A 22,561-nucleotide genomic window follows, 5' to 3' on the forward strand; every position below is an offset into this window, starting at 1 on the left:
AGATTAATGTTTACAAAACTTTACCTTGCTGGTCTAAAAGCAGCAAAGTCCTGTCAGGGGTATTTTCTCCCTTACTTGTCCTTATTTGCATGAGGAAGTGATCCGAAAATGGCCATGAAGGTACAGTATTTTTATCTGATCACATATGTCTGAGGTACATAAATGGTAGGCAAATGTGGGAGAAGTTCATATGACGTATAAATGTGTGTTTGTGGGCCGGTTTCCACTCACATTCTTCCACGTGCTCCAATTGTATGCATAGGGAAAAATATCATGCCAAGGTGGTGTTGAAACCACCAAGAGTTTTGTAGACCAGAGCCCACATCTTCAGGTACTTGGCACTCTTTAGGCACAAGGTCAAAACATTTTAGCTGAAGTTTTTAGCTGAAGTTTTGATCTTTTTCATTGTTTTTACAATCTGCTTCTAGCCTGGGTACTTTTATGAGAATCATCTAGCCTGCCAAATGTTTATGGGCTGGGATTTGAGGTGCTTTTATTCTTTTGGGTTTTTATTGGATGGTTTTTAATGGCTGTTAATTTTAATGATGAGCCTCTTGTGGCGCAGAGTGGTAAGGCAGCAACATGCTGTCTGAAGCTGTCTGCCCATGAGGTTGGGAGTTCGATCCCAGCATCCGGCTCAAGGTTGACTCAGCCTTCCATCCTTCCGAGATCGGTAAAATGAGTACCCAGCTTGCTGGGGGGTAAATGGTAATGACTGGGAAAGGCACTGGCAAACCACCCCGTATTCAGTCTGCCATGAAAATGCTAGAGGGCGTCACCCCAAGGGTCAGACATGACCCGGTGCTTGCACAGAGGATACCTTTACCTTTACCTTTAATTTTAATGATTTAACCTGTTGGGAGCCACCCTGATTAGGTCTCTGAAGAGGTGGCAATAATATACATGTTTCCCAAAAATGTTCATGGAAAAACGCCAAACTCAGGTGGGGGGGGGGGGTCAAGAGCTTGCGAAATGCAGCAAGTACAGGCCACAATGTAACTATATGTAAAATTCAAATCCAATCAAGACAGAGACTTTTCATTAGTCAAGCAATTTCATGCCTCCTTGTAGTGGCTTGGCCACTAAGCCACCTCAGCAATTTCCTAGGGCACCAGAGGGTGGGCATGCTGTGGGAATTAAAACAGGGCAGTCCTGTGGACTTCACAGCCCCAGTCGGGGCCAGGCACAGTGCTGAGGTCTGGGCTGCCTGGAATTCCAGACTGGCCAGCAACTCAGGGGGCACCTGCTAGATACAGCTCCAGGCATGTCCACTGGGCTGAGCTGGTCAGCCAACAGATTTGTTTGTTTGTTTGTTTATTAGATTCATTACCCGCCACTCTCATGAAATGTCTCACAGTGGGTTACAGTATAAAAACACCACAAGATTTGTATGAGAGAAAAATATGATTATTCGAGATACAGATTATTGGTGATGTGTTAGACAATTTTGGGCTGGGTGCTGCAGGTGGTGTTATGTTTTTAGGGTGGGACTTAAAGTAGGCTGTTTTGAGTAGCAGTCTGGCTTGTGGATCTGTTTCTTTGCTTCACTGGGTGGGCATTATAATTGTAAATCCTTCATGGGTGAGTCCCTGCCCAAGGAATTGGAGCAAATGTAGCTGCTCTGTAGCGTTTGGCAGCAGACGATGGATTTTGTGGTGTGCTGAGTGAGGCAGCTGAAAGCATCCAGTTTGGCATTGCAGTCAATGAGTTTTCAGTATTAATGTGGTGTTTTACATATCCTTCATGGTTGTGTTAGGGATGCAGGAAGTGGCGTTGAGCACCTCACTGTTTTCAGCCTTGGGTCTCTCACAATAGTTTAAGTGTATTTAACCCAAACTGTTTCAAATTGAAGAGATTTGGGGAAAATGGTTTTCCATAAGGGTTGTTCCTTCTATTTGGCATGCTTTGTGTGAGAGGCTCTTTGCAGTACATTTCTGGTTTGCAGCCTATAATGCTGATATTGATATGTAAATACAAGCGCTATAGACTTTCATTACTGTAGAGTTGAAATTCTTCCCAATAAATATTCTTCAATCTCTTCTGTTGAATTCTGTTTTTGAGAGTCCCTATTATTATTAATCATCCAGCACTGTTTAATGTGCAGTAGTGTTTTAAATTTGTCACAATGAGCAGGGTCATTACTACATTTTTTTAAAGTCTAGTTTTAAATGTCCTCCCCAACACAGATATACACACACTTTCGTGACATCTCTCCTGAGACAGGTTCAACTGGGTGAAAGCACCAGTAAACATTGGAGCTGAGTGGCCCATGGTCATTTGCATCTGGATCTCCCCACTTTAAATCTGTACACCACAGCAGTCATTATTGCTCTGCAAGGTTTCTGTTTTACACTTGAGAGACCACCCAGTGAGTTTAAGACTGAGCAGGGCTTTGAATCCAGTTTTCCCAAATCAAAGCTCCACACTGTTGTTCGGGGCATGTTTTGAAACCACATGATGCAGCAGCTTTGGTGAAGCTAAGCAGGTCCTGATCTGCCAACACTGCATGGATGAAAGAACATCTGGGAACCTTCTTGTAACATGCTGCCTAGAGCGCCAAGGTAAAAGCAGGATATAAAAATAGAAAATGAATTAATTAGATTACGTGGTGAATCAACTGTAACTTTGGAGCAGGAAGCCTGCTTCTTAGTTTGGATCATGAAGTTCTGAAAATTAGAAATGGATCTCCCTTCATCTTCCTCCCCTGCCAGTCCCTGTGAAATCCTCTGAGTGAAAGAGTGTAAGAACAAAGCCCTCTTGCCTAGGAAAAGAATGGCCTCCCCCGCCACGCCCCCCACGGTCCCTGCTATGTATGGAACAGAGTGAGAGCAGGACAGTGCATAGTGCACAGTGACTGTGCTGTTGTTGGAGACCACGATGTCAGCCTAATTTCTTGGGCTCCTCATGTCTTGTGAGCAGTGAAAGACAGATGGGAGAGAGTAGAAGAAAACAAAGTGGAGAGGCAGTCTGACACAGACATAGAAGTACTTTGATGCCCTTTGTGGGTCTGGCCTTTCTGGCTGAGGAAAGATCAAGGACGCTACTGCCTACGTACTAGTCCAGATTACAAATTCATGGAGGACAGATCTGTCAACACATGTTAATTAGCAAAATTGCCCATCACCTTCATGCCCTGCCTGTAACTTTCCAAAGGCGTCTGGCTGGCTGCTGTTGGACTAGATAGTCCTTGATCTTGTCCAGCCAGCCAATTCTTATGCTTTGGACCCAAGATCTTGATCTTCCTTTGCATCAGTGTCTTAAATGTGTTAACCAACTGCCACAAAAGTATGCAGTTCTTGCTATGAGAGGCTCACCATCTTGATAGAGCTCCTCTTTTTCTCTATTGCTCTGTATTCATCAGGGGACTTCCCTGTTTTGTAACTGGACCTTTTTTTGTTGTTATTTAATTTCCATTGTTTTGGAAGCCTTCACATCCCAGTTGTTCAACCCAAGGGTGAGCTGTACGGAACAGAATTCACAATCATTACACTACAATAGGAGTCCCCAACCTTTTAGTGCATGGGGGCCACATTGTCCAGTGCCTAAAGGGGGGCACATATTAAAACAAAATGTAACAAAATGTAACAAAAAACCTACACATTTAGATCAAAAGATAACATTCAAAGATAAAGAAATGTTAATTTTAATGCAATCCATTTTGGAACAATATTTTTCTGTGGAATCCTTTTATTTAGCTACACATGCTTATCTAGTCAGTGTGATTTTTGTAGCTGTTTTCTGTTAGCCAAGGCATTGATGTCCAAGTCAAGGATCATGACAGATACTCTTAAAATGTCATGTAAATGTTCATCTGTAAGCCTTGACCTACACTTCGATGTCACAATTTTCATCTTGGAAAAGGTTTGTATGTATGTGGTGCCAAAGACAGTAAACATGCCTGCAGCAGATTTCTTTAGGTTGATAAATATATCAGGTAGACCAGAGTAGAAATTTCACAGACTATTTTCTTTGTAAATGTCTCTGAGATGATCACTGACTTGCAAATCAATTAGCTCCATCTGAAAAAAGTTACTTGCATCCTCTGGTGCTACTTCAAATGGATTCTGAAACATGCATGCGGCCTGCAGGCCTCAGGTTGGGGACCTCTGCACTATAACATTATCACCTGATTTGGTCCCCAGCTCTGTGTGCAAGAAACCATATGCATCACCATATCTCTTTCCTGATATCAATGCTCAACTGCAGTCATCATTACTGGAATTGCTGTGTTTTGGGGACACAATCATAGAATCATAGAGTTGGAAGGTACCTAATGGGTCATCTAGTCCAAACCCCTGCACTATGCAGGACACTCACAACAATATCGCTCATCCAGTGTAACCTGCCACCCCCTTGAGCCTTCACAGAATCAGCCTCTCCGTCAGATGGCTATCCAACCTCTGTTTAAAAATTTCCAAAGATGGAGAACCCACCACCTCTCGAGGAAGCCTGTTCCACTGAGAAACCACTAGAACTGACGTTTAGACGGAATTTCTTTTGAATTAATTTCATCCCATTGGTTCTGGTCCGTCCCTCTGGGGCAAGAGAGAACAACTGTGCTCCACCCTTTATATGGCAGCCTTTTAAATACTTTGAAGATGGTTATCAAATCCCATCTCAGTCATCTCCTCTCTAGGCTAAACAGACCAAGTTCCCCCAACCTTTCTTCATATGTCTTGGTCTCCAAACCCTTCACCATCTTTGTTGCCCTCCTCTAGACACGTTCCAGTTTGTCTCTATCCCTCTTCAGCTGTGGTGCCCAAAACTGAACACAGTACTCCAAGTGAGGCTGAACCAGAGCAGAGTAAACACAGCTGTTAGCTAAACATAATTTAGGGGTAAAATAAAATGACACCATAACTAATGCGTCTGACATCAGTGGAAGCTCGTGCAATCAGCAGTGGGAATCCTGTATCTTTGAACCAGGGTATATTTTCCCTGGGATGTGTGGCCATTCATTATTTAGCTCAGAAACAAAAATGGTTGATTCAGGAGCATATTGGTTTCTGGCTAGCCTATTTAAGCTTCATTTTGAGCTGGACTAATAGGGTGTCATGAGAAGCAAGGGCAACAGGCAGTTTTATTTTTAAATCAATGAGCCTCTCACAGTTGCAGTTGTCCATCTCTCCTGGGTCGATTGTGTGAAGTTTTGTTCTTAAAGTTTCCAATGCCTCTGTGTCCGTGGTGAGGTTGAGCCTTTGACAAGCAGTTGTATGTTGTCTCTTTGTTTCCTGGCCTTTCAGTACTATGGTTCCTTTGGCTTGTCCTGTGAGTTTTCCCCAAGGCCAATTCACAATAACAATGGGTGTGAGATTTCCATTTGCCAGATGGAAATATTTGGCAATGAAGAGAGGGGGTGAGCGAAGTGTGCAGTATATAATCTTGGCAAATAAACTTGTGTGTGGTTCATTGTCACAAGCATCATGCACCAAGGCAATGTTGATCATGCACACGGAACCCTGAGCAGAATCAGGTTCCTGCATACTGATACAAGAACACACCAAGGACCACTTACCATGTACAGAATTCCATTTTACATCAGATACTGTTTGTTTGATTGACATCATTCTGATGCCCCAGGTACCACCTTGGATTACAGTGACAAAATTAAAACCAAACATGAGTTAGACACTGTTATTACCTGTTCCACCACTGACTCCAGAAAGACCTCATCATCACTCTAGTATCTTATTTACAATAGTGGTCACAGATATTTATGAAGCAAAGCTGTTGAAAATTTCAGTAACAAAGCAATGCTTGCCAGGTCTGAGATGCTAGTTCCTCCACATCCAGTGCTCTGCTTCTATATTTAATGTATTAGTGTGAAGTTTTCAGGGCCCCTCACAACAAACAACAAGAGTATCTTTAAAATGTCCATGAAACATTATTATGATTCAAGAAGTAAAAATAGTACTGATTCAGGAAGTTTTGGTTCCAATGGAATAATATTTTATGCTGCTGAGAATAAAGTACAAATTATAAAGGATGAAAATAAGAATTATAAAACTGTTTACATGCTGTAAGCTTTTTTCTAATAATTAAAATACCTAAATACTATTTTCATAATTATATTGATGTATCTTATAGGGATTTTGTTCTTTTTGAAATCCTTCCATCTCCATATTTTTTTTAAAGGAGAGCGAGAATGTGTCTCTATAATTTTTATTGACATGGAACACATCTATTGCTGTGCTCCATGTAACGGAAATGATAAGAGATGTGATGTCAATTATCCTGCCTCTGGGAGCATGCCATTAAATGGTGGTGGTGGTGATGACTATCAAATTACTTAATTTTTCTTCATATCACGCAAAAAATCTGTTAGAGGTTTCCAGTTAGCAACAAATACAGAAGTTGTCTTTTTTCTAATTAACAAAGTAAGTTTAGACATCTCTGACAGTTCCATCATTTTTATCAGACGTTCTTCAGTTGTGGGTACTATTAAATGTTTTCATTTTTGAGCATATAACCATCTCACTACTGTAATCATATATAAAAACAGAGTTCCTTGTCTTTTTCCAAGTTCTTTCTCCATTAGTCCCCAAAGAAACATCTCTGGTTTTATTTGTATACTAGTAAATAAGCCCACTGTCCCCGAAATACAGCGGGTGCTAGCGGGGCTTGTGTGTGGGGTGGCGCGGCTCTCTGGGGTCCGCGAGGTAAAGCAGCGGTCCGGGGTGGCGGCGTGCACCAGGTTGGGGCGGGGCCACGTCCGCGGCTGCTGAACGGTGCAGCGGTGGGCCCTGGCATCTCCGTTGGTCTGTGGGTGAGCCACAGCGGGTATGGGTGAGGCGGGCGGCATCCACGGCGATGGCGCCGTTACTGGCGGCGGCGGGTGGCGGCGCGGGCCGCAGTTGGGTGGGGCATCCTGCGCCGAGGCATCACGTTGGTGGGGGCTGCAGCGTTGGCAGAGCAGCAGCCGCTGGGCCCTCCTTGGAGCACGGGCAGGCAGTGACCTAGCGTGTGGAGAGGAAGCGAGGTAATGGCAGGCGGCGGGCAGCTGCTGGCGGACTAGGAGGGGGGCCTCCCGATTAGTCAGTCCGGCGGCAAGGGACCAATTGTGAGCCGCGGAGGGTCCTCCAATTGTCAGTCCAGGAGAAGGGGCCTATCGGCACCCTTCGTCATCCTGGACAGGGCCCACCGACGGAGCCCTTACTCTATTATTTTATCTGCTCCACTAGGAGCGGTTAAAGATATTCTGTGTTAATTCATGTATTTGTGTCCAGATTTTTTTCTGCCTTCTTGCTTGTCCACCAAAGATTATAAAATGTCCTTTCATGTTGTTCATATTTCCATCAAACATTGGACATATTTTTGTACATTTTATATAATCTCTTGGGTGACAAATTCCGAGGATACATCTTTATATAAAAGAAGAAGAGTTGGTTCTTATATGCCACTTTTCTTTCCCAGAAGGAGTCTTAAAGCGGCTTACAATCACCTTCCCTTTCCTTTCCCCACAACAGACACCCTGCAAGGTAAGCAAGGCTGAGAAAGCCCTGATATTACCGCTCGGTCAGAATAGTTCTATCAGTGCTGTGGTGACCCCAAGGTCACCCAGCCGGCTGCATGTGGAGGAGGAGTGGGGAATGAAACCCAGCTCGCCAGATTAGAAGTCCGCGCTCCTAACCATTACACTAGGCTGGCTATCTTTAAGATCTCTTTAAGGCTAGAGTTTAATATAATTTTAAGACCCTTCATCCCCATATTTTCTCATTGTTCCACATGTGTGTCATGTCCAAAAATTTTTGCCCATCATACATTCTTTCACAGATTCTTTCTCTGTCTGTCTGTCTGTCTGTCTGTCTGTCTGTCTGTCTGTCTGTCTGTCTGTCTGACATTATATAAGGTCCTTGGAGGCACTGGCATCTGATTTCTATCATCAGAGCTTCTCTGCTAGACTTCTCCTCCCTCCCCCTTGTGATTTGGAACAAATAGTTCCATCTTTTTCTTCTGTCCCAGTTTGCACACCGGTAAAAAATTAGGGTAGATTCTGTATCTACTTTCCCTAAAATGATTTATAGTGTTTCCCAAACAGGAATGTATGTTTTTCAAAGATTTTTGAACGCTTTGGTAATAAGGTACAAGGAAAGAAAGAACACAGATGCAACCAGCACTTTCCTGACAGAAAAGACCATGGGTTGTGTCAGCTCCCATTAGGAGCACTGACTTGACTAAACATCACAGCTGTTTTCAGCATCTGTAGTTGATGCTGTACCTTTCCAAATGTCCATGACTACATTAAATAACTGCTAATCAGCAGGGAATCTGTACAGTTATGTGAAGTACCCCTTTATTTTCTGGCCAAGGTTCTTGATTGACAGACTTCTCTGTGATAATAAACCCTGCACCTGTTGAATTTCTGCATGTCTAAGAAGAAAGGTGGCAAGTCCTCTTGTGTGCTTTGCAGCCTCTCCTGCTGAAGGCAATAGCTGAAATAGCACTGCATCCATAGCTCCAAGCCCCTTCCGTACTGCCCACTAGATGGTTGCTTATGGTCACAGGACTCTCAAAGCTCTTTCGTCCCTTGTCCCAAGTTTAATGCTGGGGCTGTGGCAGCTGCACCCCTTGCATGCCAAGCACAAATACCATCTCCCGAAAACCTCCCTTTTCTGTGGTGGGCTTGTTTTGCCTTTGATTGCTGAGCAGTTAGCAGAAATTGAACAGACAAAATATGAACAGAGAGAGAGAGAGAGAGCTTCACATTATCCTTTCATACCATTCTGTGTATTTATTTGCTGACAAAGTAACTATACGGATCAGGATGCTTTTTGTGCAAGATCACTATTTCCCAAAATAAATCATACTTTAACTTTTAGTGTAGGGTTCCCCTGCAAGGAATGAGCCTTGCCTCTCTGAGGAGTGTTGATGCTTTGCGGCTTGAGGGGCAGAACCAATGAGAAAGGACATGCCCGTTTTACCCAGTTGAGTCCCTAGTGCATGGGTGACTGCAGAGCACTTTGAAGATGAAAAAGTCCTTAAGAGACCTAATTATTCTGATTCCATTTAGACCTCCCTGGTTTCTGCTCTCCCGGGCTGACAGTGTCAGCTAAGTTTGTCACGCACATGGTGCAATCAGGTTCTTGAAAACCGCTTTGCATGGATACACCTCTTGACTAAACATTTTGATTTGCCCTCAGGAAAACCCACAATGATGGGGATTTTCTTTTCAGTTTGTATTTGCATATTTCAATGAGCCCACCTCTCATTCATTCTTCCTTGTCTCTCCGTTGGAGGAGGTGAAGCTTCCCCTCTGCTAGAGCTGTCATATTGTGAAAAGCAAAAAAGAGGGCATATTTCAAGAGTGACCATTTGAAACAGTTATCATTAGGACAGCTCTCATTTTAAATACCTCTACTATTTAAACTGTGATAGTTGCTACTAATCAGGAACATTCCTAACCTTCCAAACTAAAAAAAGGGAATTTTCATCAGTTTTTTAAAAAAAGAATCTAAAAGAGTGCAGGGCTTGTAGAGGAAGGGTGTTTTGTTACTGTGTCTCATATTGCATTGCAGAGTAGATCCTCAATGATCGGATTTCAGTAGATACCTCAGTAAAGGGGAAGGGTTAAAATTAGGGCGAAGCTGTTTACAAATTCATTTTCCCTTGAAGTGAAAGTGAGGGCCGGTTATTGGCTTTGTTGCATGATGCCTGTTCAGGTTTATTTCCAACTGACTGTTGTGGCATGGCACCGACCTATTTTAACATCAGTGTGTAATTGTGCCATAAATGCAGCACCAGCATGTTCCATGACCTGCTTTTTCTTGACCTGCATGTTTATTGGCAGGTCATTTCCTCGAGCATAGCAGCTAATTGGCTACCTAGCATCACATGATATGACATGAAATGACTTGGAAGTCATTGTTGTCTATGAAGACTTCAGTGGCTGCTGAGTTAACAGTGGAAGCATTCACAGTTTATACCTTCTCTCCCGGATGCACACCTAGGCCTTTTTTGGTTTGTTCTCTACATCCCACAAGGTGTACTAACATTTTCTGAAAAGTAATTTATAGGTGGGATATAAATGTTGATGATGATATTCTATATACTATATCCCTTTGAATGGGCTTTAAGTGTGAAAATAAAGAAGTAACTTGCCACAACCCTAGTTAAAACTAGCAAACTTTCTGCCTCCTTCTCATAAACCTTCAGTTGATTCCCTGTTATTTTTGCCTCTGAATTCTCAAATGAAACACTCCATTCTTATCTGGAAAAAAATAATTTCATTGGTTTCATCATGAAGGAGTTGAGCTCCAAACAGGCTAAGTAAAGCTTGCAGACTTGGTTTTAGAAATATAAAAGGGCTCCTCTTCCTTAAGAGACACACTCCATGCTGTTAAGAAAATGGAGAGTTTGGAGCAGGGGAACGAAATGTCAGACAAGTACAATTGGTATATTCATAACGGCTGGGCTCCTGCCACCCCCTTCCTGTGGAGCAAAAAATGCCAACCATCTGATCTGTGGGCTTTTCCCTAGCAGCGGGTAAGTTACTGAGAGGCGTAAGCAAAATGTCCCAGCTCTCCACTTGTCTGAGCACCAGATTCTATAAATGGGAGTGCTTCTGAACAGGAGGCCACCAAGGGCACCGACCCAGGAGCCATCAGCAATGGGGACCAGGTTTTCTCCTGCTAGTTACACGGAAGTGATATGAGGACTTGTTGAAAGGATTCTGAAGATGGAAGCAATTAAACAGCATGTTTGCTGGGGAAAGGGGGAAATGAAGAAAGGGAAGCAAGGACCGGACTGGGGCAATAGAAGGCGACGCTGAAGGAGTTGGAGAGAGGAAGAAGCTGAAGGGATGGGTCAGGCACTGGTCTGTGCACAGCAAGGTTAGTCTTGAGATCTTGGGAGCTGAACCATCACTCCCTCACTACAAACAGGTGGATCGGGGCTAGAAAGGGAGACTCTTGCTCCTATGCGTAGAAGCAATCAGGGTAGGAGAGTCCAGTGTTACTGCACCGGCCAGCATCCTTTATAACTCCTGGGAAACACCCATTTTGTAGAATGATTAAGGACTTGTCCCTAGAAGACATATAAATATAAACAAGAGTGAATGAGAAAGCATAGGCGCATTGATTTTGCCTCCTTATTTAACCTTTCTTATCTAATAGCCAATGGCAAATCAAGCCAGTGTGATAGAAATCATTCCATCACAGTCCTATTTCGTGCAATTGACCTTTAATACATTTGTTCCAAACAGCTATCAGAGACAGGATACTGTGCAAGGAGACCTTGCATCCTGACCCCTTCTAATGAGTGGCTTTTCTGATGTCATTCACATTGTTGCAGAGGCAGCAATCTGACATGGAATCGCCCTTGGTTTGTACTCAAAATGCTTCTAGTTAGAGTAATCAGGGAAGAGAGAGCTGCAGATTTGTTGCTGGTTGTAGCCATTGTTGAACACATTATCTGCATAGGCTCTATATTCATCATGTAGATTCTACCATCTGCCAAGATCCTGAACTGACCCATTTCCCTCCTCCCTTTCTGTAGAACTCTTGGGATCAACAAAACGGCTGAATGTGAACTACCAGGATGTGGATGGGTAAGTACTAGTCTGATAAGGCTGTGCTAATGATGTGGAAGTAATGATGGTGAACATACTGACTGCTCAAGGCATGAAGTTTACAGTGATTGGGCTGACCCCCTCCCCTTCTATATTTTTCTTATAGCTGATGGTTTAGTCATTTGGCTCAGTCACTCCAAGACAGAAATCCAAAGCCAAGAAAGTAGGAGGGAGCCCAATCCTGGAAACATGTAGAAGCATATCCTGTGTTGGATACTTGAGTGGAGCCTGCAAGGCATGAGTGACCTAAGGACTGAAGCTGTAGTAGACATTTAGAGATCCAATTGCTCCTTACCTGCAGCTGGGGAAATAGATATTTTGCTAACCTAACACTTGGGAAAGTTCAGTAGCTTCCTTGAACGCTGACAAGCAATCACAATGGATTAAGGTCATAGCATGCATTAGAATTTAGCTTATGCTGCTTTATGATTGTTATAAATCCTATATTATTGTGCTTGAGTTAACGCTATGGATGTTACTTGTCTCTGGTCTTAGAAGTCTGTATAGCAAATGTTCTTCCCATCTCATTTGCTTCCCCAGGTAAGCGATTCTAACAAGAGATATTACATATAACTTCCACAGATTAACGTATGTTGAGGTGAATGAGACTGTCATACCTCAGTCCTATGACAGAGTCCTAGTGATAAGGCTAAGGGCAATGGGAAACCAAACGCCAAACTGAGCCAAGGTGCAGTCTGAGATAAACATCTTTATAAATGGGCTGTCCAAGAAATGTGGTCTGGGAGCTCGCCAAGTTCTGGTAGCCAGAAGTTTCCATCGCTCAGTCTCACGAACTTGGAACAAGCAAAGTACAAGGCAATCAGGTAAAGAACAAGGCATGAAATCAAGATCTGGAGATAATGGCCAACAACAAGAGCAAGCAGTCAGGTGTTTGCTAAACTTGAAAGAGCAAATGTTGGCAGAACAAGCAAAAGATCGTCCACGTACAATGACAAAGCAATAAGGGATGGTTGTTGAGGTGGCTGCAGCAGATATTCATATTGTAGTTCACTAAGAGGTGGTTCAAGGCCACGGATCGTTCCAGGGGAAGGTTTGAGGACCGGGTTGCAGGCTACACTTTCACTATAAAAACTGAATGAATGTCCAGGACACTACTTGTGGAAGGCCGAGGGCAGGCCCTGCCCAAGTATGAGGCCATATTTAATACTACCTCAGGAGCTATGAGATATTTTTAAAAGACCTACAAAAGGTACTCTTAAAAATCTTTGTGTTTCTGAATGCAAGAATGAGAATTGTGTTCTTAGACACTGTTAAATTGAATGTAATCTGAAATCAGAAGCTTTTATGCTTTGGTATTTGGGCGGCATAAGTTTCAGAGGGAGAGAAAAAGTAAAGGCTGGGTTTTATTTTCAGAAAAGGGAGTAAGTTCTCTGCAGACCATACATTAAATGCTGTGTACAGTGAATGGCTGGGCACCAGGGGTGAATTTTACAAAACAGCTGAGGCTACCGAGCTCTAACTCCCTTCTCTATCGCAATTATATAGGCTCTGTAAATTAAATGTCATCTCCAGTTCCTTATTTGTATTCTCAATGCAAAAAGGCAATTATGATTACTAAAGCTGCATTCCTAAGCAAATGTCCATGAAAGTTATTTCTACTGAAATCAGCAAGACCAAACATCCAGTGTCAGCGTAGCATTTACTGTTGAATGGTAAATGTGTTTTACAGATTCCCTGTGCTTTGCCGCAAAATCAGTTCTTGCTTAGCTAACCAGACCCAAGTAGTGAGAGGTGTACTACATTGAAAGGGTGTTTTTGTTGAGCCACATGGGCCTGTCTCGAGAGATTGACAGCAGTTTCCAACAGGGTTGTCAGGGGGATTGGGTGAGTAGGGTTACTAGATCCAGTTGGAGAAACTCCTGGAGATTTGGGAATGGAGCCTGAGGAGGACATGGAATTAAATGGGGGGAGGGGGCACCAATCCCATTACAGTCCACCCTCCAAAGCATCTATTTTCTCCAGGGAAATGGCTCTCTTGAGTCTGTAGATGAGCTGTCATTCCAGGGGGTCCTCAGGTCCCGCCTAGAGGATGGGAACCCTAGTTTCCAAGCTTCTCCTTAGCTCTTTTTCAGGAAAAGTGATTTGAGGGAAATGCCATTTCTAAATCACAGATAATTCTGGGATTTTTCCATGGGGCAAATAACTCGGTTTGCAGAGGAGGGAATTCAAACCCCTGCCTCCATGCACCACATTTCTGATCTGAATCATCACCCCGCCTCCAACAATTTTTCAACAAGAAAGGCATACTGTATGTACTGTAAATACATACTTTTTATAAAATATCACATCCCTTCATTTAGTTTGGCCAAAGCTTCCAAAATCTGGGCCACCATAATTTGCAGGCTGCGCAAAGTATCTCCACATATCCCAATGGAACAAAATGAGTTTGCATCACTCATTTATATGGATTGCAATAGCAAAATAGTACATATAAATATAATTAATAAATAAATAAAGGCAGCAAAAGAAGGAGCCATAAAGAGCTTTTTCAGAGTCTGGAGTCGAGGCAGAATTCTCAGTCATATGATAGCCACAAGTGACAGCCCCAGTGCCTATCGGCTGGACAGGCTCTGTATTTGTGGGCAATGTGGCAATATTAACGGTGGAAGAAGCATTTGGTACTTTAGTAATTCCTGTCTAGAAGAGCCAGCTTGGTGTAGTTGTTAAGAGCAGCGGCCTCTAATCTGGAGAACTGGGTTTGATTTCCTGCTCTTCCACATGCAGCCAGCTGGGTGACCTTGGGCCAGTCGCAGTTCTCTCAGAGCTCTCTCGCCCCCACCTACATCACAGGATGCTGTTGTGGGGAGAGGAGGGGAAGGCAATTGTAAGCCGCTTTGAGACTTCTTTGGGTAGTAAAAAAGCAGGGGATTGAAAAAACAGCTCTTCTTTGTTGAGTTCACTCCCTTCACATCAGGATTTCTGTTGTTTAAGAGAGTTTGCTTAGGGTCTGCAACAAGGCATTCCTTCCTTCTGCTGACCTCAACGAAACGGGCTGGAGCCAAACATCTGCAGTGTTCATGAAGGCAAAATCACGGCACACAGGCAACCTGCCTCCCAGTGCTAGGTCCGTTTGTGGCTGAGGGCTAATGTGTTCATTTCGTCAGGGCCCAGGGGCTTCCACAAGCCTGGCTGGGTTTAGCACACGTGGCTGGATGCCTGCAACAGTCCAGTGAGGCTTTGCTCATTGTCAGCATTGCCCCTGCTGAACTTCTGCCTGTCATGCCACTGTAACAAATACAGGGATTCTTCTAAGAAGAAGCACAAAATTATTGTTATTATTAATGTTTATTAATTAATTAAATTTATTACCCACCACTATCGAACAAGCCGTCTTGCGGCGAGTTACATAAAACAATACCCCACAGAAATACATGAAAACCCTGATCCCCCATTAAAACAAATATCCTGGTGGCAGAACTTATCCCCCTTCCCTCTCAACCAACAATATCCTCTCCCAATCCCGAGGAAATTAGGTGCCACCCACAGAGTAGCAAGTTTTCTAGTCTGGATGAAGCGGAGAGCATCTTAGTTTTCGCCTGGGCTGGCAGGCTGCCCATAAGTGCTTGCCCCTGCTAGGCAATGGCAAGGCAGCCTCCCCAATCCCATTCATCAGAGCCCATTGGGCCTGCCTCTGGAATGGGCATAGTGCCCCCTTGGAGGCTCTGGCCAGTCTCCTGGCTGCATGGATCCCTTCTTCCCACAGAGAGGTTACCGTGGGGATAATTGGAACATCTAGGCCTGCAGCAGAGGCACAGCAGGAGGTGACTGCTAGCTGGCTGCCTGGGGGTTAAGGACAAGACCTCCCTTGTGGGTACCATCATTATACACTGGGAGCTTTCCCTGGTATCTGGCTCTGAAGAGTCTGCTATTCACGCTCCCCCTCCCCTCCAGACAGGCTCCTCGTCTAATGGGACAAGAGCTCCCACTCTGCCATGGCAACCCCTCGGTCCCTAGCAGTTCCAGCGTGGCTGCTCGCTCTCCACACTCTTGAGCCTCCCTGGAGATAATACCCCTGCTTTGAAGCCTCGGAGCTTCCCATTGCCATGGGTGGGGAGGGGGTTGGTTCCCGTGGGCTCTGAGCCTGCCTGGGTCTTTTTGAATGAATGAAATCAGCACTGAGCAAGAGGCAGGCGGGAGCTGGGAAGGGGGAGGACTCTGGATAAACAAGCCTCTTTCACAGACAAGGAACACAGGCGCTATTCATTCTCACTGGCCTTACACACTTGGACAGTAGGAAAGCTATGCTGGGGGAGAGACAGCCATAGGGCAGGCTAGGAGAGCTGGGCCAGGGGAGGAGGTATGTGCCATGCCTGGGAATAGTGTATCATCTGTCCCCAGGCTTGAGATGGCAATATTGGACTTTCTGTCTTCCTTTTCTGGTGCTGCCCAGAAAACAGGGAGCCACCCACCCATCCGCGACCTCCTGAAAATAGTAACCCACTAGGCTGACCGTAATAATGCTTACAGGACCTCTCATGCGTTCCCGGCCCCATTTAAGGAGAAGTGAATGAATGAGACCCAAAGAAGGTTCCGGTAGCTTTAAGAGCTGCATATCAGAGAAAGGTTTAAGATATGCCTCCTGCCATTTTAGAATCTGGGAAGGCAGAACTTCTCCTTGCCTGGGAACTATTAAAGATCTTTGCTAGAACACTCTATTAAGCCAGCCATTTTATCATCAATATACATAAGACTCAAACTCTGTGCTATTCCACTCCTTCCCATGGGTTTGCTACCAGTCAAGGCTCAATTTGGCAACTTTCCCAAAGCTTGCTATTATTATTTTATTAATTAAAATATACCTAACCTAAAATAGTAAAATAATAATAAAATGTATAAAACACTGGATAATTTGATAAAGCAACTAATAACAGGGAATGCAGCTCTAAAATGCACAGTAGAAAAAAGTCTTCAACTGGCACCTGTTAGAAACAAGTAAAAATTGTTATAGGTACCCTAGAACTACGTGAGTGCAAGAATATACATGTCGAGGTCTCTGGAGATAAAAGTAGTTGTGTGAGTCTACTGGGAAAAGCAGGGAAACATCAGAGCAGAGATGTCAGACTCATTTGTTAAGAAGGCTGGATGTGGCATAAGTGTCACTTTGTCAGTCCAGCCATGTGTGCCATAAAACGTAATGCCAGGTATTTAATTAATTTATTTGCTTGCTTATTCTGCTTATATGCTACCATTCCCGGTACCAGCTGGCTCTCAACAATATAAAATACAATAAAACATTAATTAACAACCTTAAAAAACCCTCCCACCCTCCCTAGTCAACCCACCCTACTCCCAATAATGCCCATACCAGCCAGCAACAGTAGTCATACGTGCCCAGAAGATGTAGCATGCAGATATCCACCCCAATAGCAAATGCCAGAGGGGCGCTAGAGGTGGGGCCAGATCTTTCATATCCCGGCCTCAACTGAACACCTGATGGAAAAGCTCCGGCAGGGCCCTCAGCTCTCCTGGGAGCTCCTTCTACCAGACGGTGGTACCAGAAATATAAACTTTATAAATGGCACAAGCAGACCCAATACATGATATTATTATTTTATTTAAAAGCAATTGATTCTTAGGAGTGAAAGCCATTGATTTTCCATGGAACCCAAAAAAGCTCCAATAATTGTATTGAATTGTATGCAAGACTAGTTTTTTTCCAAGGAATACCATGCGGTGTGGGAGGGGTTCTTACATTTACATCCAAGTGAGTTGTAGGTATAGAACTTTTAGGAGAAGAGTCATCTTCACACACTCCCAAATGGGTTGTCAGGGGTAGAGAAGGGAGGTCACCATCCCCTACCCTCTCTGACACTCACTCTGCCCCCCCAGTCCTGCAGCCGTTCACACTTGTGGCAGTGACAGCAGCGCCCCTTTTCCCCTTTGCTCCTCAGTTGCCTCTCAGTCCACCTGCCGGTCCTCCTCTTCCTCCACCACGAGCCTCGTCCCTTCACTGGCAAACTGCCACTCCATGCGCCCACCTTCACCAACCCCCTCACAGTCACCATTTAGTGCAAGGGTGGCAGTGCCAGATGCTTGGCTCCTCTGAGCTGTGATCAGAGGAGGCAGGAGGGGAAAAACACCACCTTGGTCTACGCCAGGGGTAGTCAAGCTGCGGCCCTCCAGATGTCCATGTACTACAATTCCCATGAGCCTCTGCAAATACTGGCAGGGGCTCATGGGAATTGTAGTCCATGGACATCTGGAGGGCCGCAGTTTGACTACCCCTGGTCTACGCCTTTGCTGCCATCCCCCATCACACACACACACACACTATTTTACGTCAGCCTCGTAGCACTGCCCCCTGGCAATCTCTTTTCTGTTTCTTGACAGCTTTGTCCACACACACCTCACTGTGTGTGCCTTCTGCCCTGCTCTCCCCCCCCCCCTGCCCCGCTGAGCAGCCTCCTGCTTTTCTTCCCTCACACCCATTGCTTTTGGGCTGGATAAGAGTCCTGGACAGGCTGCATCTGGCCCCTGGACCGTATATTTGACAACCCTGCATTAGAACCTGTTTGGTCGGTGCTGGGAAGCTATAAGCAGCAACAGATCACAAAGACCCGGAGTTTCCACATGTCTCTTATTTCAAGTCATGCCCCTCAATTTAAAAGACTCTTCCTTATTTTGGAAATGAACACCTCAGTAAAACAAAGCAGATGCATCTTATTTCACAACATCCCTCATAGCTAAAATACTATAAAACTGATGTCATGGCTTCTTACATTGTTTCAGTTTAACATGCCTACAAAATTGTATAAGAGGCAATGCAAGACCTGTGATTCTGCAAATTGCAGTTGACACCGAAAAACAAAATGTTCATCAAAAAGAGTGCTTTGTGTGACTCAAAGGTTTGCATACTCTTCTACATTAGAGGGCTCCTCCAATAAGAAATACCAAGTTGCTTGTTTTGTAGCCACTGGCTCCTGATGGCAACAGGCATTGATAGAAGACTTTCCAAGGCTATGGGGAGAGCAACTGCGTTGAACTACATAGAGGAGAGGGGAGGGGAGGGGAGGGGAGGGGAGAGGGGAGGGGAGGGGAGGGGAGAAGAGAAGAGAAGAGAAGAGAAGAGAAGAGAAGAGAAGAGAAGAGAAGAGAAGAGAAGAGAAGAGAAGAGAAGAGAAATGGGGACTCAGATCACCAGCTTATAACAGTTATTGTTGAGCTTCATTCTGGGCCCAGAACTGAGTTATCTGACCTCTGTGAGACCCTAACAGTATAAGATTTTAGTCACTTTCCCCTCAAGTCTATTAAGGGATCCTCCCTTTACAACGCCTGTTTCCATGGTCATCCAAGGGTCACTGGGGAACATATAGAGTGAGTATAGGGGGAAAGAGAAAACATACCTGCTCTTCACTGAGCTAACTCAATTGCAGGTAAAATTCTTGGGCGCATGAGGGGGAGAAAGAGGATGCTACAATAGTTCCCTGAAACTAGAGTTGCCAGGTCGCCCTTGGCTGAGGAGATTTGTGGATGGAGCCTGGTCAGGACAGAGACTTCAGTGGGGTGCAATGCCAAAGAGTCCACCCTCCTAAGCAGCCATTTCCTCCATGGGAACTCCCTCTGTAGTCTGGAGATGAGCTGTAATTCTGGGGGATCTCTGGTCCCACCTGGAGGCTGGCATCTCGACCTGAAACAGTGGATTCTGATGACTCGCAGACATTTGAAAACTAACTACATAGTTTCTGTAATTGTTTGGAGAGGCATGATTATGCTAAGCCCAACTAATGTCAGCCTTCACATGCCCCCCCTCCAGCAAATGTCCCCTCCATCTCCTTCACATTCCAAAAAACCCGATATACGCGCCATTTTTGAACACAAGGAACCAGTAAATTGCTCCTGTGCCCAATGGCCCCTTGCCTGTTTCCTTGGACCCCTATGATCCTGGGATATTGTCCCCTCGTCCCCTACCAGGAGCCCTGGTCTCTGTTTTGTTCCCACGGAAGGGTGATAATTGTTTCCATAATGATAATTGCAGCCATATGTTGGTGGCTGGAAGCAATCCTCTCTTCATGGGCTTACAAATGTTTTGCTGTGTGCTTTTCTGCAACAACATTGTTGTTCCTGATTGTTGGGTGCCTGAGCCTAGAAATGGTCAATGTGGAAACAGACTAGATATCCTAGCTTGAGAGCAATGGAGTCACTGGAGCTTCCTTCCCTCCTGATCTCAGGTTTTCTGCACTGCACCATGCAGCCCTGGTTGGAAGCCTGGAGCTCATTTCCTTGCTGTTGGAGGCCCAGGCCACGGTGGATATCAAGGACATCAACGGTAAGCACCTTGTTTGTCTCAGATCCTCCCCAGTCTTGCTGAAGGAGTTGAAAACCTGTTGATGTCCCAGCAAACCAGTTGAGGGAATGACCATATGCTAGGAAGGGGGCAAGTGCTTGCTGCTGCTGCTGCTCTATAACAGGGGGGAAATTTTTCCAAGGCATTACAATTGGATTAATGCTTGGGGATAATTAAGAGGAAGCTTCCCATCAAGAATCCTCTGTTCTTGCAAGATCTAAGAGGGGATGGGCAGAACAAAGTACTTCAGATGTTGTTGTGTACTTCGCTTTGCTTTACTGGGTCTAGCCCCTCATAGTGCAACCTTGTGGTATAGTGGTTAAGAGCAGTTGCCGCTAATCTGGAGAACTGGCCTTGATTCCCCGCTCCTCCACATGCAGCCAGCCAGCTGGGTGACCTTCCTCTCAGAACTGTTCTTGTAGATCAGTTCAATTAGAGCTCTCTCAGTCCCACTTACCTCACAGGGTGTCTGTTGTGGGGAGAGGAAGGGTAAGCAGTTGTAAGGTACTTTGAGCCTCCCTTGCATAGCAAAAAGCAGGAGGCTCCATTGGGTAGTGAAAAGCAGGGTATAAAAAACCCAGTTCCTCTTCTTGTAGTTACCACTTTGAGCTGACCATCTTCCCTCCTCACTCTGTCTCCCTACAGGAATGCGCCCCTTACACTATGCTGCCTGGCAAGGGAAGGTGGAGCCTGTGCGCTTACTGCTGCGGGCAGCTGCTTCAGTCAACATGGCATCCCTGGATGGACAGATCCCACTGCACCTCTCTGCACAATATGGCCATTATGAGGTGGTGAGTATTAGACCATCCGGAGCAAAGGAAGCTGCCTCGCGTGGCCAGTTTTGCACCATGGCCACAAGTCCCAAAGCTTTCTGTCGTCACCCATCACTGCCACCTTAGAGGTTTCCTTATGTGTTTTGCTCAATGCCCCATAAACTAGCGGAGAGCTATGATGCAATTCTACAATGCTAGCAAGTGAGGTTTCTTTTGGAAACTGTAAGGTAAAGGTATCCCCTGTGCAAGCACCGAGTCATGTCTGACCCTTGGGGTGACGCCCTCTAGCGTTTTCATGGCAGACTCAATACGGGGTGGTTTGCCAGTGCCTTCCCCAGTCATTACCGTTTACCCCCCAGCAAGCTGGGTACTCATTTTACCGACCTCGGAAGGATGGGAGGCTGAGTCAACCTTGAGCCGGCTGCTGGAATTGAACTCCCAGCTTCAGACAGCATGACTGCTGCCTTATGAACCACAAATATCACTCAATGGCAAAAGTAATCTTGCTTTGAGAAGGAAAAAGGGTCTGTGGTACTATACAACCTGAGTTAGAACCATAAATAGAGCTGTGTGTTCTTTGCACTACAAAAAAACAGTTCATTGGTGACTAGAATAGTACCTATTTAGTCCATTTTGCTGGAGAAAGGGGGCAAAAATAGCGAAAACAAAACATTTGAAAGCAACACAGAGATGCACACATTTTGGCAGTTCTGCCTTCTTCCTTATAGGCTTCTAAGCCTTCATTAGAGTTTATCCATATGTTTTCAAACATTGGTACTTTATAATGAGGACTATGCAAACTTAAATGGACTACGGGGAATGGTAGAGGACAGGAAGGCCTGGAGGATCATTGTCCATGGGGTAGCGACAGGTCAGACACGACTTCGCACCTAACAACAACAACAATGAGGACCAGAAACCTATTTTCTTTTTTTAATGCAAGCTGTGATTTACTGGAACTTGGCCCTGCATCAGAAAAAAAAACACAAGAAACTTACAGCTGTAAGGAATGTGCTTAATGTCCACTACCTAAAGCAGTTCCTGTTTCCCTCCCCATTCAAAATGTATACAAGAATATCATGAACTTACTCTAGTTTGCTCTGCATATATTAACCTGAAAAAAGAACTAAAACAATTTGAATAGTTTGTTCTCTAACAAACTAGAAGTATTTGAGAACCTCTGACTTGTGTCTCTCTACCAAAAGGGTAGAAGAGTAACAAAGGCAGTTATCAGGCCTACAGTGACCACCAAGGGAACTGTGTTTTGCTGTGATTTCCTAGCAGGGTCTGTTTTGCAGGAGAGCTTTGAGATTTCTCTATGCAGATCACTAGGAAATGTGGAGAGCCAGCTTGGTGTAATGGTTAAGAGCTATGGAATCTGGAGAACTGGATTTGATTCCCTGTTCCTCCACATGCAGCCAGCTGGGTGACCTTGGGCCAGTCACAGTTCTTCTACGGCTCTCTCAGCCCCACCTGTCTCACAGGATGTCTGTTTTCAGGGAGAGAAAGGATAAGCAATTGTAAGCTACTTTGAGCCTCCTTTGCATAGTAAAAATCAGGGTACAAAAAACAACTCTTCTTCTTCTTGGACTGGACGGAGGGGGTAACTGCTGGGTTTTTTGTTTATGTATTTCCTTTCCATGTTTCGATCCTTCCTCCTGCAGTCAGAGATGCTGCTCCAGCACCAGTCCAACCCATGCCTCATCAACAAGGCCAAGAAAACTCCCTTGGACCTGGCTTGTGAGTTTGGAAGGCTCAAGGTAAGCAGAAGCTGCTGTTGCACCCAGGTCACAAGACTGTTATTGAAAAATGCTCTGGCCCTCATCCGCCTCCACCCCCCCCCATCCCAGGTAATGAAAGGTTTACAACAAACATATGACAAAGTTTACTACCTGTGAAAAATATGAGAGCCAGCAT

The 22,561-nt window shown here is 44.8% G+C and overlaps 1 protein-coding gene across 8 annotated transcripts in view; it reads left to right on the forward strand.

The window, feature by feature from the left end:
* Positions 1-22,561, forward strand: part of CASKIN2 (CASK interacting protein 2) — a 110,811-nt gene that overhangs the window by 62,328 nt on the left and 25,922 nt on the right. For 7 of the 8 annotated variants that reach the window (XM_077327830.1, XM_077327831.1, XM_077327829.1 and 4 more), the window contains 4 exons: positions 11,494-11,545; positions 19,756-19,853; positions 20,517-20,662; positions 22,309-22,404. In XM_077327830.1, coding sequence (XP_077183945.1) covers positions 11,494-11,545; positions 19,756-19,853; positions 20,517-20,662; positions 22,309-22,404 — 392 coding nt within the window. Of the gene's footprint in view, positions 1-10,583; positions 10,830-11,493; positions 11,546-19,755; positions 19,854-20,516; positions 20,663-22,308; positions 22,405-22,561 lie in introns of those variants that run through there. The other variant, XM_077327834.1, reaches the window with a different exon arrangement.

Source organism: Paroedura picta, chromosome 3 (assembly GCF_049243985.1).
Source record: "Paroedura picta isolate Pp20150507F chromosome 3, Ppicta_v3.0, whole genome shotgun sequence".
Lineage (NCBI taxonomy): Eukaryota > Metazoa > Chordata > Lepidosauria > Squamata > Gekkonidae > Paroedura > Paroedura picta.